This window comes from Mustela putorius, unplaced genomic scaffold (assembly GCF_011764305.1).
Source record: "Mustela putorius furo isolate JIRA1106 unplaced genomic scaffold, ASM1176430v1.1 tig00000095_pilon_pilon_pilon, whole genome shotgun sequence".
In the NCBI taxonomy this organism is placed as follows: Eukaryota; Metazoa; Chordata; class Mammalia; order Carnivora; family Mustelidae; genus Mustela; species Mustela putorius.
The window spans coordinates 39,432,331-39,450,163 of record NW_025421280.1 but is presented as its reverse complement, the minus strand read 5'-3'; the positions used below and the strand labels follow the sequence as shown (position 1 = coordinate 39,450,163).

Below are 17,833 nucleotides of genomic sequence, written 5' to 3'. Positions count from 1 at the left end.
AAATATAAACAAGAACCAATCACAGCTAAGAAACCGCCTAACTGACGTGAGGAATACCCTAGGGGGATCCATAGCACATTGGAGGACGCCCAGCAGCTCCCCGTGATCTGGAAGGTGAGGGAACGTAGGAAGCAACCAAGCTGAACAGCAGAATTACAGTAATGGTGAGAAATGAGTAACTGACGTATTAAGTTCAGGGACCTGTTGAGCACAGCAGTGATGAGAACATTTGCATCATGGGGGTCTACGGAGGAGAACAGAAGAAAGAGCAGAAACTTCTTTGAAGAAACTGTGGGTGAGGGGTTCTCAGATCTGGGCATGGAACAGATACTCAAGTCTGGGAAGTTCAGCAGGGCCAAATGGGAAGAACAAAAGGAGGTGCACACCCACATTTACAATAAAATGGAGAAAAAAGGAAATATGAAGAGATTATCTGAAACCAGCTGGAGAAACTCTCAACTACAAGGGAAATGCCATAAGGCTGTTAGCTGATTATTCAGGAGAAGTCCCAGGGCCAGTAGGAAGTGGCTCAGAGCTTCTGGCTCAGGTCGGCTCTCTGCTCAGAGTGTAGTCAACTCCTTTTTCCTCTGTCCCTCACCCAGCTGCTGCTCTCTGGTGCTCTCTCTCCCATTCTCTCTCAAATAAGTAAATCTTAAATAAAACAAAACCAAACAAAAAACATTTAACAAACTAGGAAGAAGTACATGCTTCTCAGTAATTACTTTCAATGTAGACAGACTAGACGCTCCAATCAAAAGACATACATTGACTGAATGATAAAAAAAAAAAAATGAACCCTGTGTCGTCTGCCTAAAAGTGAGACACAATATGAACTGAAAGTCAAGTGGACTAAAATAGATTCTCCACGCAAATAGAAGAGGGGTAAAAGGTAGAGCTAGAGTACTTACATGAGATACAGTAGAGGTCACAACGAAGACTGTGACAAGACAGAGACTGCCATGACATGATGATAGACAGATTAGACACGAGCAGTTGGACAGTTAAATATAATGGGAACCAATGGGAACGCTTAAATATAGAAAGCAAATATTAGGAGAAATAGAGGCAGAAAGTGACGATAGTAAATAATTGTAGGAGGATTTAACACTCCACTAACGTGCCGGCATAGAACGCCCAGACTGAAAATCAGTAAAGAGTGGATTCCAGTGACATCGCACCAGGTGGACATAGTGAACTTTCCATTCCAAATGGCAGAATTCATGTTCTTTTCAAGGACACACAGAACATTCTCCAGGATAGTTTGTGTGTTAGACCACAAAACGAGTCTCAGTAAATTTATGAAGACTGTGATCCTATGAGGCATGTTTTTGAAGAATGGCAGCATGAAATTACAAGTCAATAATAAGAACAGGAAGCAGCTTGGGATGCCTGGCTGGCTCAGTTGGTGAAAGGTCTGCCTCCCACGTGGGTCACGGTCCCATGCTCAGTGGGGAGCCTGCTTCTTCCTCTGCCTGTGGCTTCCCCTGCTTGTGCCCCCTCTCTACTCACTCTGACAGATAAATTTAAAAAATGTTTATCAGGGGTGCCTGGTTGGCTCAGTGGGTTGAAGCCTCTGCCTTCGGCTCAGGTCATGATCCCGGGGTCCTGAGATCAAGTCCCACGTGGGGCTCACTGTTCAGCGGTGAGCCTGCTTCCTCCCTCTCACTCTGACTGCCTTTCTGTCTACTTGTGATCTCTCTCTGTCAAATAAATAAATAAAATCTTTTAACAAAAATCTTTACCAAAAAAATAAAAATAAGCAAATACATGTTGAGGCCAAACAGCATGCTACTTATACCAGTGGGTCAACAGAGAAGGTCAGGGAGGAATCACAAAATACTTGGAGCCAAAGAACAATGAGTGGATGATGGAACATCTTTGTCCCGAGCAGCACAAACTGGTAAGAGAGATGTGGACTGGGTGCCTGGGGGGATCAGTGGGTTAAACCTTTGCCTTCAGCTCAGGTTATGGTCTCAGGGTCCTGGGATCGAGTTCCACATCAGGCTCTGCTCGGCGGGGAGCCTGCTTCCCCCTTTCTCCCTGCCTGCCTCTCTGCCTACTTGTGATCTCTCTCTCTGTCAAATAAATAAATAAAATCTTTAAAAGAAAATAATCAGGGAAGTCAAAATCAAATCAGCAGTGAGATACCACCTCAAGGCAGCCAAGTTGGCTGTATGAGAAGGACAAGGATAACAGGACAACAAGTGCTGGTGAGAATGTGGAGAAAAGGAAACTCATCTTTGCTGGTGGGAAGGTAAATTGGTGCAGTCCACATGGAAAGCAGTACGGAGTTTCTACAGAACACCACAGAAGGACCATATCGTCCAATTCTACTTCTGGGCATTTACCCATACCAAAAATACTGACGTTCATCGTAGCGTTACTTGCAGTACTCAAGATACGGAAGGGACCCGCACATCCGTCAGTGGGAGAACTGGATAATGAACATGTGGAAAACGCATATAAGGGACGATTGCCCCGCCATGGAAGAAGGATGATGTCTTCCCGTTTGTGAATATGTGGATGGAACTAGCGGGTTTTCTTCCAAGTAAATAAGTCAGAGAGACAAACACCATATTTTACTTATGTGTGGGATCTAAATAACAAAGTGAATGAACAAATAACAGGAAATAGAAACAGCCTTAAAACTATCAAGAAGAAATTGGTGTTTGTGCCACTGGAGGGTACGGAGGGAGAGGAGAAATAGATGAAGGGGATTGAGTGGTCCAGAGCGGCACTTACCGAAGGTGCGAATGAATGGAGGAGGGCACTGTTGCGTGGGGCACTGGGTGTGGGGTAGAAACAGGGAATGTTGGAACACAGACACACACAAAACTAAATGTGGGAATGGAAAGTACAGCAGAGGGAATACAGTCACAATATTGTATTAGTTTTCCATAGTGACAGATTTTAATTACACTTAATGTGTCAAGAATTTTGTGATGCGGATGATTGTTGAAACACCGTGTTGGGACCTGACCATAAAATGAGTGGTCACTATGCTTCCAGCAAGAAGAAGAAAAAGTCCACACTTAACCATCAGCAATGAACTCGAAGAATAAAGAGCCCATCTTCCAGACTGCTTGTGGCCCTTCAAATCCTACCCCCTGCTGGGCTGTTCAAGGGGAGCTCTTGGCAGCCACACCCACGTCCGACCTCCCAGTGGCAGCTGGGGCAGTGCAGGCAGGCTCCCCCGATGGCCTCGGTGCCTTCAGAACGGTCCAGCAGCCCTCCGTCGGAGAAGGGAGAAGGGAACGGCATTTGTGCATGTCCGTTAGAAACGGGACTCCGTCCTTGTGCTGAGAAGGGTGATTTTGTCATTCCCCTGGCCTCCTGTCAGACATTTCATCCATCCTTGCCCACGGGGCAAGCCTTTCTGTGTTCCTTTGTAGAAGTAGGGTGTGAAGCTATGTATTTTGCCCAGTTCCTTTCTACTTTTCTGATAATACTTCCCTCCACATTAGTCGCCATGGATTTTGAAGTATTTCTGAGTAAACAGGCTGCCCTACATAGACTTTTCCTCTTACTGCCAAAGTCCCAAATCACTAGGGTCCTGAGGATTTTTCTTTGGTTACTTGTCTATTCTTCCTGATGAACCTCGTTTCCATTTCGGGATCAGTGTATGACTAGAAATCAACTTATGGCCTGTTTTCTTACCTTCAAACATCAGGTCATTCCCCCAAAATTGAATTTTGCTCCTAATTTTTGCAGTGGATACAAGTCAGAATAAAAGGAGTGCATCAAGGCCTCAGCGGAATGTTCTGCAGAATGAGCTCCCCAGTGAAGGCAAGACCATCTTATTTGCAAGAAATGATTCGTGTTCTGTTTTTGGAGCAAACTGGAAATTTCCTAATGGTGAAAATCAGACCCAAACCGAGGAAAGGTGTTTGAGGTAAGTCACACTCATACAGGAGAAGGAGGGGCTCAGGGCAGACAGTGAGAGTAACTTGAGATCATAGCATCGCTGAGAGCACACCTCAGTAATGGTATGATCCAAACTTTCACATGAAATAGTTTTAATGAATGCATTCTAGATACTGAACATCTGAAAACTAATTCAGTTGGAAATAATGGTGAGAAAACCAACATCTGAGAAACCTAGAGTGTTCTGACAGTATTTCAGTCTTCAGCCAGTACATTAAGCTTGTTTCACTGTTACCATGGAGATAGTGCCACAAACAGCCATTCACTGAAGACGGCCATTATGTAGTCAAGTAGTCATTAATATGGATCAGTAGATAATTAATAAAGAGATCAGTTAAAATGATTATTCCATAACAGTGTGCCTTCCCATTTTGAGCAGAGGTCATTTGGTGGAGCGGGTCTGTGAAAGCAGTGAAGATAATCGACGTAGAGAAACCAGAAGGCAGATGACAAGTCTTACCGTGCGTGAGGATCGTCCTCGTGGAGACAAGTCCTGTTGCTACGCCAAGTGTAGAGAAGCCTTCACAGATGGTTCTTTCCCTGAGAATCCACAAAGATCCTACCCTGGACACAAACCTAGTCCCCGTGAGGAACGTGGGTCGGCCTGCAGCTGTGTCTCGAGCCCCAGCCCTCACGTGGACCCAGGCCTTGGAGAGAAACCTTATGAACCTCAGGACACTGGGGGAGCTTCGAAGAGAGACTTGAAGAGTCGCGGTAGTAAACAATCTTTAGAATGCAAGAAATGTGGAAAAACTTTCACTTGCAGGTCGGCTTTTCGGGGTCATGTGAAGGATCACTGTGGACAGAGAGTGTATGCGTGTGACGTGTGTGGGAAAGTCTTCACGTATCAGTCTTACCTTACACGTCACATGATTACTCACACTGGGGAGAGACCCTATGAATGTGTAGAGTGTGGGAAAACTTTCCAGAAGTGTGGACATTTTAATCGTCACATGGCCACCCACAGTACCGTGAAACCTTATGAATGTAACCGGTGTGGCAGATCCTTCCGGGATAACGCAGACCTGCGAATCCATATGAGGACGCACACTGGGGAAAGACCCTATGAATGTCAGCAGTGTGGGAAGGCCTTCAGATATATGGGAAATCTGCGGGAACATATGCCAACACACACGGGCGAGAGACGGTATGAATGTCAGCAGTGTGGGGTGGCCTTCAAGTATAACTCAGGCCTGCGAGAACACATGCGGAAGCACACTGGAGAGAGACCCTATAAGTGTCAGCACTGTGAAAGAACCTTCATTCGTCACTACACACTTGTAGTACATACTGCGAGAAGGCACACTGAGGGTGGGCACTTGGAATGTAAGGAGTGTGGTGAAAATTTCAGAAAGCATCGACCTTTTGAACATCACATGGCCACACACGATATCCTGAAACCCTATGAATGTAAGGAGTGTGGCTCAGCCTTCAGGCGCCACAGAGACCTACAGGTACATACGAGGATACACACTGGGGAAAGACCCTTCAAATGTGAGCTGTGTGGGAAAGCCTTTAAGTCTCCTGCAAACCTTCGAGCACATATGAGGACACACACTGGTGAAAGCCCTTGCAAGTGTGAGCAGTGTGGGAAAACCTTCTCGACTCCTGGAAACCTGCGAGCTCATATGAGGACACACAGTGGAGAACGACCTTGAAAATGTCAGCAGTGTGGGAAAGTCTTCACCTCTCCTGGAAACCTACAAGTGTCACCACTGTGGCAAAGCCTTCAGGAGTCCTTTGTGCCTAGAAGCACACACGTGGACACAGGGGAGAGACCTCGTAAGCACAGAGAGTGGGAAAGCTTTCAGTCGGCCTCAGTGTTTTCAAGATCATTTGAAAACGCACAACACAGTTAAATCCTATGAATGCAAGGAGTGTGGGAAAGCATACAAGTTTCCCTCATCCCTTCGAGGGCATATGAAGACACACACTGGGGAGAGAACTTCACCGGTCACGACTCCCTTCAGGAACATGTGAGGAATCACAGTGGACAGTGACCTTTTGTGAATCTACAGTCTCTGGTAAGACATTCTAGTATCACACAGAACTGCAAGTATCTGTGATGACACTCACTAGACGGGAATTGTGTGAATGTCCACGCTGTGGGAAAGCCTTCAGGTGCCCCTCTAATCTTCGGGGATGCTTGTGAGAGCACAGTGATATGAAATCCTGTGAAGTTAAGAACCATGGAAAACCTTCCAGTATTTCCTCAATCTGGGACCACAGACACTGCAGGAAAGCATTTAATCTCCCTAAAATCATTTTTAAATGAGAGCCAATATACTGGAGACAAACCCGAATGGACACAGTTTGGGGAACACTTCCCGTACAGAACGTCATGTATTTTGTTCGTGACAGTTGTGGCAGGAAAGAAATCATTTCATTGGGACGCCTGAGTGGCTCAGTTGGTTAAGCAGCTGCCTTCGGCTCAGGTCATGATCCCGGCGTCCTGGGATCGAGTCCCACATCGGGCTCCTTGCTCGGCAGGGAGCCTGCTTCTCCCTCTGCCTCTGCCTGCCATTCTGTCTGCCTGTGCTTGCTCTCTCCCCCCTCTCTCTCTGATAAATAAATAAAATCTTTAAAAAAAAAAAAAAAAAAAAGAAATCATTTCATTGTTACAAACATGGCTTTGTTTTTTTTTTTTTTTTGTTTTTTTTTTTTGCAAGTGCCTCTTCCATGATAGAGATGTGAAGTGTCTTAATTTCTAGTTCCTGTTGCTGATACGAACACTAATGGTGGTGAGTGACCTTTCTCCTCTACATCTGTACAACATACATTTTGTTGTGTCAGACTTGAAGTAATCACCTGGTTATGTAAAACACATTTTTTTTTCCTCCCATTACAATGTCTTTTAGACTCAGGTTGATAAGAATGTGTTTGTGGGAGGGGTGTGTATGTGTACAACTTTATATAATTTTAGAAAAAAGAAAAAGAAAAAAACTTGAAGTTCATATTCCAAAACTTTCCCAATCTGTGATCATCACATGAGACTTTTTGATTGTTGAAAGTTCTTTTCTGTTTTCTATTGCTAATAGTGGAATTTCCTGACTCTGAATCACCTCTGTATTTTCAGTCTTCATTATTGAAACATATTTTCACCTAAATTTTCTCCTTTTATTGAGGAGAAATAAAAATTATTGTTAAATTTTTTGTGTTGTTTTTATCTCTTCTGAGAGTTATTTTTGGTGTCTTTGGTTTATTTTGTTCCAATATGACTTGGAGGAATGTGCTTTTTGACCAATGCTCAGGATTGCTTGTTTTTTTTTTCCCCGCCACTAGTGATGGTGGTGGGAATATCTGTGAAGTGCTATCTTCTTAACCTCAGAGCCAGTCTGGTGTGCACAGTGCCAGTAATAGCAGCCAGAACTCCTGCCAAAATACAGCATAACATACATTTTAGGCATGGGAGCCTCTTCGTTTTATTGACATTGGATGTAACAACATTTCATGATTTCCATAATATTCCACAGTCCTGAAGTACCCCAGTTGCATACCAATTGGACTAGTGTTTGTGCTTTTACCCTTGGCAAAAAGAGAGAGTGTAACGCACCCTGTTGGGTTGGACATCAAACGGAATAGTATTACTGTCTCAGACCTTCAAAAGAATTTGCAGGGTGCTTGGACGACTAGGTCAGTGGATCCTGGAACTCTGAGTCTTGCCATTGTGGTTTAGAGCCCCACATTGTGTGTAGAGATCATGTAAAATAAGTAGTCATCAAATAACATCTTACAAAGAGAAAGGATTCCCAGAAGCACACCCGAGATAATGTTTACTACGTTCATGCTTTTTAAAATACCCACCAGTAAACTATGAAAAGTCTTTTTTCCTTAGAAGAGTGACCCGTAATGCCACCGGGACGCAAAACATGATGTGTCTGCATTAAGGATGAGGGGTTTTGTCTGGATCCCAGTGTGGTCTGGTTCCAAGATCAGATACCCTACGTGTTTATCTTGAGTTTGAGAAAACTTTAATTTTTTGAGACTTTATGTGCCTTTAAAACTAAAAGTTTCAACAAGTAGATGATGCCTTCCATTGAAAGGCAGAGAATGAAATTGTCTCCATAGTGTGACAAAGTAGAGATGCAGAAGATTGTCCGCCATCCAGAGCTTCCTTAGGGTCCATGGAAAGTACAGAAGACTCTGCAGTTCCCTGCAGCATGACTGTCTGTGGGTATTATCCAAGTGGAAGCAAAAACTTGCTACACTTACCAGCTGGAATCCCAAATCCAGTGCATAGGTGAGTTACAATGGAAAATTTCCTCTAGTGGCAATAGATGTCCGTGGTCCATGGGGTTAGAAACAATAGTGTGGAGGCAGGAACATGTTACTTAATTGCTGAGAGGTCCTGGATAGATGTCCGTTGCCAACCATTGGGTTTTCTCACCAGGAAGACCGTGTTACATGGAGTAGTGCTGGGAGATCATGAGACACTAACGCTTTTAATCTTCTATCATGGGCTTGATGCCTGAAGTGCATCTTTATAGACTATTGTCTCATTCTCCCAAGAGATTTTGAAAAATACAGTTTTATCTTTATGAGGCATACTGTGGGTTCTGCCAATCTCAGCTGACCGTGTCGCCCATAAAAAATAAGGTAGCAGATCCAGTAGGAACAGACCCCATGGCGCCATCAGAGCCGGAACGTGCAGAAGAGGCCAGGAGGTCGTTCACTTCTCCTGGTTGATCGTTTTGATCACTGCTGCCCAGTTCTGGAATTATGGGCCCATTTTGAGGGAACCAGACTCTGGCATTTATTTTTCTAAGGAACGTCAGGTGCACACATGAAGAGAGAAGAAGCAACAGAGGGGAAGAAGGTGAGTATCTCTCCAAGGGCCCAGAAAAGAAGAGGCTGAGAGGCAGGAAGCGACCTGTGGAGATGTTTTGAAGAGGGCCCACTGTTGGAGCTGTTTCAGTCCTTGTAGGCCGGGGTTTTGTGTGAGGGAGTTGGCCCCCAGGAGGGTAGTTCTGGTGTCAAGAGCAGAGACTCATTCCCAATGTGCAGATGGTCCCACCAGTTGTTTAAAAGGGACCCCTGGGAACAGCCCCATAGTCCTTAGAGCCCTGGTTTGGGAATGCAGAGAATGTTGGGGCGGCCAGCTGGAAGGATACGGGTGTCTGCGGCCCTTACGTGTGTAACAGGCTTTCTCCAGTATCCTGGCTCTTTATAGTAATTGCAGAAAGTACTGGTTTCATAACTGTTTCACACATCGCAACTGAAAATTGAGGGGAAAAAAAGAAAGGGGTTCCTGGGTGGCTCAGTGTGTTTGGTCTCTCTCTGCCTTGGCTCAGGTCATGATCTCGGGGTCCTGGGGTCAAGTCCCACATCCGGCACTCTGCTCTGCAGGGAGCCTGCTTCCTCCTCTCTTTCTACCTACTTGTGATCTCTCTCTGGCGAATACATTTTTTTAAAATTTTCTTTAAAAACAATTTGAAGTCAGTTTTAATCATCCTGAAAAGGCCCATCAGGTTTTTGTGTGGAAGTCTGAATTTTGTTCCACTCAGCAGGCTTGAGGGAAGATAGTAGAATTGCTCAGTAGTATTTCCAGCAAGTGTTCTAGTGTTCCTGCAGAAACATGCTGTTCCCTTAATACTTCTTAAGATGTTCCTGTCGGGCCAGAGTCACCCAGTGTTTGGCCTGGCCCTCACCAACAAGCACGTGAAGTAATTCCTAGAAATAAATTTGAATAACTGTTCACCACACCTCTGGGGATCCTCAGCCACATTGGGAAATGCTAACTGTGGCTTATGGTTCAGTTGAATGCAGGGAATTGAGGTTACTTGGAACCCCAAATGGGCCTGTTTTGACAGATTCAGGAGAGGAAGGATTGGGGAGAGAATTTGAGGAAAAGGGACCTTCAGAGAAAGAATTAGAAGTGGGAGGTGGGTTACAGGAGATGAGGATTGGGTAGAGGGAAAAGAGGAGGAGGCCACTGGAGGCCTGGTCTGAACACCAGGTGGTGGCAGCTCCAGAGACCAAGAAGATGGGGACGGGACAAGAGGATCAAAAGCCATTTTGATACCTTTCAGTGGCTCACCTCTGTGAATTTAGAAATGGTGTTTTGCAGAGAAGCACCATTAGGTCCTGATAGCGTTTGGAAATCTCCCAAATAGCCAGTGAAGCAGGCATTGTATCTGGTTTTGACAGCTGTAGTCATGGCTGTTAAATTGAATTTTGATAAGGGTCAATTTGGGGAGATCAAAAGTTCTCCATAAGGACTATTGATGTTCTAAGTTCCTGTGAAGTTAGTCCATTTAGTTCAAAGCGCATGTGAGGTGAGGTAGTTTTTAAATATAACACCTGAAGATGCACAAGATGGGGACAGAGGGATATCCTCAAAGCATTTTGATGTCTGGGATCCCATTTCTAAGCCTTTTTTTTTTTTTAGACTTTATTTATTTATTTGACAGAGAGTGATTACAAGTAGGCAGAGAGGCAAGCAGAGAGAGAGAGGAGGAAACAGGCTCCCTGCTGAGCAGAGAGCCCAATGTGGGACTCGATCCCAGGACCCTGAGATCATGACCTGAGCCGAAGGCAGCGGCTTAACCCACTGAGCCACCCAGGCGCCCTCTAAGCCTATTTTTAAAACAAAAAGAAATTCCTAAAACCCACTTTTTCAACAAGAGCAGGTCAGGTTCAAAAGCAGTTGTTCTGAAGGCCATCTCAGGTCCAGAGAGATGGGGTCTGGAGGCTGATGGTCAAGAATGAACTTGGAATCGTCTTTGGTGCAAAGAGGGTAGTTTTATCAAAGCACGGGTACAGGAACCAGGGATGGGGCAGTCTGCCCTGTGGTTGGCAGGAGTTGGCCGGTTATATATTTTCAAGTTGAGGAGCACTTATGGCTAGCATCATTCTCTAAGAAATTTGGTATCAACATTTTAAGGACCTTGAGGGACTGGCTGTTACTAGCAAAATCCATTTATTGCTATCTAGTAAAAGCTTAGTCTTGAGACCTTTTGGTTTGGAGGATGATTGTTAATATACATCTTGGGGGGTAGAGTTGAAGGGAGTTTCTGAAGAATATTTATATCTTCAAGGAGGTTAACAGGATCATGGAAGTAGGGCTAACGTTGAGCTAAGGTTGCTTTTTTCTCGTAGCAAAGCATGAACATCGAGGCAGTGAGTTCCTAGAGGAATGTCACGCTGGCCGTCTCAAGGACTTGTTTGTAGGTTGCCAGGAAATTGGATTTTTCTTTTGCATTAATTCTCCACATCACTTCCTCCTGAGCAGTTGTGACCCTTAAATCTTACAGTTGCCGATGATGGAAGGTCTTCTGTAACGTCTTCCTGTTCCGTGGGGTTGTAGAGGTGTCCCCACCTGTGGACACCATTCAGTTGGCCAGGGACTTACATATAGAGAGAGCATTTAAGAAGGCAGTGGCAGCTGCATCTGAGGGAGACCACAAGTACGGATCTGCCCTAGTGGAGAGGATCATCTGCTGGCTTGACCTTACAGTGCTGAAGGGGTCTTGGCACCAGGTGGAGAGACGTGGCACAAAAGAGCAAAGTGTACTTATTGTAACAAAAGGAAGAAGAGGCAGAAGCCCAAATAAGAGTGGTTTTATTGTTGACCAAAAATCGTATAGTCACAGGTTCAACCGTCGCTAAAAGAAAGAGACAGATGGTTCAAGGGCCTAGTTGAATATTCAGGTCAGGTGGGATCCCAGAAATACTACTGGGACATGCCGGCATGTGTACACAGCATTCTGTTTCTGTCACAGCACAAGATCCACCTTGTGCAGTAGCTAAGACATCTCCTGCATTCTGTGTCACACACGTGCTCTGCACAGTTGTGTTACTTCAGTCTTTAATAGGGAAATGCAATTTGAGTGTAATTTAGGGCTTTGACTGCTTATGAAGAGCTTCCTTGTGCAAACAAAACCCTTCATCCTAAAGAGGAGTAAAGGTGGATGCTAGGTGGTCATACCAGTGAAACACAGAATGTGTCCACCATTGTTTTCAGCGTGAAAGGTTGGCTGGGTTGATCATGGTTTTAATACTGGGTCTGTCCATCCAGGCAAAACCCAGAGTGCAATGGTCTATCCGGCCTGGGGGAAGCCATGGTTAAGGTTAGAGCCACAGAGCCATCGGGCTCTGTTAGGAGCCAGCCATGTAATTCTGGGCCTCCTTGTCCACTCAGTAGTGAACCCATCCCGTGGCCTAAAGAACACTGACTTGTGAGCAAACTTCTGATAGTAGCCTCTGTAACGGCTATGTGCTATTGGTTCATGTGTTGTCACTGTTTCCTTTTTTCCCCATCGTAAAATTCCCTTTGGCTTAACTGTCCCATTGTGGGGTAAGCCATGGCTATTAATCCCGGTTCGGTGTATTCCATCTAGTTTGCTTAACGTGGCTGCTGTCGGCTTGGCTAAAGGCTCTACTTGCCATTTTCTATCACTAGAGGCAGTTCCTGGGGCAAATTGTGGCTAAGGGTTAAAACCATCAAAGCCCTCTTTGTTTGAGGTCTAGCCTTAACAATATCCTAATAATGAGGAGTTACTGGGCAGTGGTAGAAGACTTGTCCCAGACACAGGGCATCCCCAAGTGCATCAGCCAGTCCCATCATAAGCGTAGTGAGGCCACCCATTATGTCCATCAGTCCGCAGTCAGCTGCATGGAGGGGGGCACCCCCTAGCTTCAGGAGTGATTTTACCATCTCATCCACGCAGAATAGGTCATGGTGTTCCTTGAGTTACAAAATTGTTGGGGGACCCATTCCTATTGCCAGCTGTTCAAGCAATCATGTGTTGCTTGGATACTGGTATTACCCTCACAGAAGCAGTAGGGGATGTTGCGAAAAACAGAAGACACAAATCCATGATGTTCTAAGCGACCTTTCAGCACACTTAGTCTTTACAGCAAACTTCCCTAGGAAACCTCCTGGTTGGGTTTGAATTCAATCAGTTACTGGTTTTGTCCAGTTCTGAGCAAAGGTCTCATGGCCAAAAGCAGCTAGACGAAGTATGTGAAGGGATCACAGTAGACCAACGAGGAGGAAACCTCACACGGGAGTCTTAAGATTGGCAACTGTCATGGTGACTTACTTGGCCGTCTGGTGCCCAAGACAGACAACTTTGTTTAAGGACAGTAATAAAGAGAGGGCATCAAACCATTCCAGCCCTGGCACTAACTTCTAGTCAAGAGGCAGGCTTTCCCCGCCCCAGCAGTAGCCGTGGGCTACAGGATTGCAGCCTGAGCAATGGACCAACTCCTTGAAAAGTCGCTGAAATGGAAGTAAAGAAAGGGAAGGGATTTGCAAGCCAAGTTTGCTCTGAGCCTTGGAGTCCAGGTGAGAAGAATCAAGCCCCATATTTCAGTGCCAGAAAGATATGAACTGTTAGGATCTGGAAGCTAGTGGTCGAGAGAGTTCTTGAGATGTCTTCAGTGCAGAGAGTGGTTTATAAAGCATGGTGATAGGAGCTGTGGGCAGAAAGAGCTGCCCTAGGGTTGTGAGGACTGCCTGATGATAGACTTTCAAGTTGGGAGGGACTTAGGGATAGCACATCTGTCTAAGGAATTTGTTACCAGGTTTCCCAGGTCCTTGAGGGGCTAGCTGTGGTAAGGAAAAAGTCATTTATTACCGTCTAGTAAAACCTTAGTTAAGAGACGCTGAAGTGTGTATCAGTGAGCCATTTTCTTGGAGGCTAATTGTTCACATGTATCTTAGGGTAGGGGAGAGTAGAGATAAAGGAAGTTTCCTGAGGAGTTTTTGTATATTAAAGCAGACCTATGGGATCTGGGAGGTTGGACTAACGTTAAGCCAAGCTTGCCTTTTGTTCTTGGCAGAGTATTAACATTGAGGCAGTTGAGTTCCCAGAAGAAATCCACAAGCATGACAGCCTAAATTGGTGGCCTGGTTGGTGGCCAAAGTGGGGCGGGAGTTGGGAACCCAGTGCTGTGGATTGCTGATGATAGACTCTAGAATCCCATCCTCGATGGGGAGATTTTGGAGATGGACGTGGAAGGCAGGACAGCAAAGAAGACAGAAGGGAAAAGGTTGGCGTCTGGTTCGGGTACAAGCCTGATTGACAGGCTGTTCATCAGAACAGTGGACTACACTCTTACCCAGCCAGCTCCTGTGGATCAGGCCATGTGGATGGCGACGCCAGCCAGAGTCTAGGGTATCGTCGCTGTACTTTAAATACTCATGCAAGTTAGGCCACCGGTGAATGGTCAACCTAGAATCATCAAGATGGGAATTCTCGGAAATGTGCCTGCGGGCCTTCCTGACCATGAAATAGCACAATTCAGCAGAACTGTAATTATCGTTGATCTTTCAAGGTAGCCTGAAAATATGGAGTCCAGTGAAGAGATGAAAGGGAAATGTACTTGGAGATAATATATCTATTTCAGAAATACACATGTGTATATAGTCCAAAATATGCGTGTGTATGTCAGACACACGTGCAGATAACGTTGGAAGGATGAGGAGAGCAAAACAGGAACGATTTCAGTTAACACGGCCGCGTGACACCTAAATTGATGAGACATATGAAGTACAGGCATACACATGCTCTGGGTTCAGTATTGTACCCCCCACATTTCGTGTCCAGTGGAACCTCAGAATACACCCTTACCTAGAAATAAAGTGAACACACAGGTAATGCAGATGAGACCATATGGGATTAGGGTAGGTCTAGAGCCAGTGACGGGTATCCTTATAAAAGTGGGAAATTTAGACACAGAAATCTGCACTGAAGACAGGGTCAGACCACGTGAGACAGAAGCAGGGAGGGGCATGATGCGTCCACCTGCCTGAGAGTGCAAAGGATTGTCGGCAACCACTAGAAGCTGCGACAGAGCCTCCAGCAGGAACCAACCTTGCAGACAACTTGATCTCTGGCTTGCAGATTCCTCAGTTGCGAAACAACAAACATCTGTCATTTCTGCCACCCAGTATGTGGCACTTGGTTATGGCAGCCCCGGGAGATAAATGCGGTCCTCAAGGAGGGAAGGTGCCTTGGTTATCCAAAGGACAATGGGAGCACAATGAGAGGGGGAGGAGGAACAGCAGAGGCCAAGAAGACTGACTTTGGTGGTGGGTGGCCTGGACTCTCAAGATGAGCTGAGGAGGCAGCCTCACGGGATCCCTCTGTTACCGTGACAACAGGGACTAGGATGGTGATGTTAGCCATGGCGGTGGATCAGACTGAGTTGTTAGGAGTGGCGTTGATGTGGAGGTTGGACCCCAGGTACAATTTGAAGTTAGAGCCGTCAGAATATCCTTGCGTGGAGGTGGGGCTGAGAGAGAGAGAGAGTGAGTCAAGGGAGACCCCATTATTTTCTTGGAGAAAAACTGCCACGATGGAGAGGCATCAGCTGCGATGGAGGTCTTCACACATTGAGAAGGTTTCAGTGGAGTGGCAGGAGAGCACCTTGGAGCCCGCTGAGATAGCAATGAGATATGCACATCAAAGGAGAGGATAAGCTCTTCACAACGCTAATTGATTTCACTCCAATTCAAAACTAATTTGAGAAGTAACTTACTACCAACATTGCTTTTACAAGCAAAAAAATGTGGAGTCGTTAAGATAGCTGCTGCGAGCAATTTTTTTAAAAGATTTTATTTATTTGACAGAGATCACAAGTAGGCAGAGAGATGGGGGGGAAGCAGGCTCCCCGCTGAGCAGAGAGCCCGATTCGGGGCACCATCCCAGGACCCTGAGACCATGACCTGAGCCAAAGGCAGAGGCTTAACCCACTGAGCCACCCAGGCATCCCAGCTGCAAGCAGCTGAATCAACCCAGGAAAAGAGTTGGGTCTTAGAAGGGCAGCTGAATACAATTGAGTGGAGGGTAAGGTAGGGAAGACCAAGCGTATTTGAACAAAGGAGTTTTGATACAAAATGATAGGAGGGGCGCCTGGGTGGCTCAGTTGGTGAAAGTGATATGAACCTTTTGACTCCTTTTTACATGCAGTAGAGAACAGAACCAGTGTGCACACAGGTGTTGAAAATAAGGAACCAAAGGGAAAGGACGTGATTGCCGCTGAGTTACTGGATTCTGCAGGGGGCAGGGCGTGTCTTCTGACAGGACATCAGCCCATGTAGGATGGGGGTGTCGTTGCCTCGTTCTTGTTCGTGTTGTGATGTCATGGATGTTTCTTTTGTTATATTTCTGTCAGATGTACATTTCGTGGATTTCCCTGTGTGTTGAATTTACAGGAGCATGTTATGGGATGAATGAATCTAACTTACCTCCATGCTCCATTTTATATTATTTTTGTAATTTTAATGTATGTTTAAAAGTTCTTTATTATGAGGGGGGAGGGGCAGGATGAGAGAGAAAAAGAGAGAATCTCTAAAAGACTCCACAAGGAGCTTGGAACCCAACACCGGGCTCAGTCTCACAGACCTGAGATTGTGACCTGAGCCGAAATCAAGAGTTGGACACTTGATTGAGTGTCCACTGACTGAGCCACCCAGGTGCTCCCCAATGCCACACTTCAAATAATCTATCTAAAATTATCTCAGTAGGCAGAAGAAAAGTATCTGATAGTATTCAGTGTTCATACTATGACAAATACACTTATCAATTTAGGAACGCATGACAACTCTCCAGTCCTCTTGAAGGGCATCTCCAAAATGCAGTGTGCAAGACTGCATACGTAAATGTGCTTAGAGTCACTTGCTCAGTTGAATTGTATGTACATCATGAATACCCATCACTCCAGTCCCCTTCAGCAGGATCGTAGATCTCCCAGCCAAAACCAGGACATGTGGATGTAAAATTGCAGTGAAGGAAAGGACCTTATCCTGTTTCATAGACAAAGCCAATGTGTACATAGAACCTCAAGCTTTCATAGTCATCAAAGAGAAAAGATAATTAACAGGTTTCCAGAATGTGCTCAGGATGTCCTTCCATTTCTAATCACTATGAAAAAGATAGTATTTAAAGGGTGACATGTATAAAAGTTAAAATAAGTTATTCAGGTATCGAAGTAAATCTTATGAAGGGAGAGAACCTAATGTGAACATTGTGTGGTTTTATATTCACCGACATCGAAAAAGACAAAAACAAATGCAAATCTGGTGCATATTCTAAGAAACGATTAATCAATGTTGCCATGATGTGTATAATTACCAGAGAGCTGAATCATTTTAATAGAATTCCACCATTATAACCAATTTTCCCCCTGGAACTTCATAAATCCCATTGTATAATTCTATAAATAAGAACAAATGTGAGAAAATAGCCATTCTTTTTGAATAATGAAGTGAAGGGACTTACCCTAATATGATCAAGCATTAAACACTCACCATGTTGTAAGATAATGATGAAAGGGTGGGAGCGTAGAAGTATATTCACATAGAAATCGAAGGTCATCAGTTAAAATAGAAACTCCTTTGTCTTTAAGTTCCTGGCCTTTCACGATGAATGATTATCTAGGGACATGTGCGTTATCAAATGCATCTCAGTTCCAGGCCTTAGACAACTCTGAGGAGTATCCCCAGCCCTACAGAAGCTGTTCTGGGAAATTAAATGTGACCCAAGTATCCCCGTCCTACCTAAATGGAAGCAGACACGTGTGCATGAACGCGAGGTGAGAAGCTGTTCAACACCCGCCGACGTGGGTTACCGCTCCAGGCCCATCGGCGCGGACAGACGAACAGAGTGTAGCGCGGACACAGACCAAGGATTGTCACCCACAAAAAGGAACGAAGCAGGGACACGTGATGTGCTGTGAGGGCATCCCAGAAGTACATGATGCCACGGAAACACCAGAGACAGCCGGCCGGGGTGAGAGTCCGTTTCCGTGAAGATACAAAGGAGTCTAATCTATAGAAACAAAGTTGCTCGGCGGCAGCCACGAGGCATGGTTTCCTGGCTGTTCCGGCCTTAAGTTTGTTTAAAAAGGAAGATACGATTCTCCGACCATAATCTCATGCCTTTTTTTTTTCTTATTTTTA

At 45.3% G+C, this 17,833-nt stretch overlaps 1 protein-coding gene across 1 annotated transcript in view; it reads left to right on the top strand.

The window, feature by feature from the left end:
- LOC101670926 (zinc finger protein 77) overlaps nt 1–6,437 on the top strand; it is a 33,216-nt gene extending 26,779 nt beyond the window's left edge. The window contains exons 3-4 of the mRNA XM_045087012.1: nt 3,712–3,892; nt 4,304–6,437. Of these exons, the coding sequence (XP_044942947.1) occupies nt 3,712–3,892; nt 4,304–5,582 (1,460 nt within the window). The 3' untranslated portion in view covers nt 5,583–6,437. The remainder of the gene's footprint in view (nt 1–3,711; nt 3,893–4,303) is intronic.
- The last annotated feature ends 11,396 nt before the right edge of the window (nt 6,438–17,833 follow it).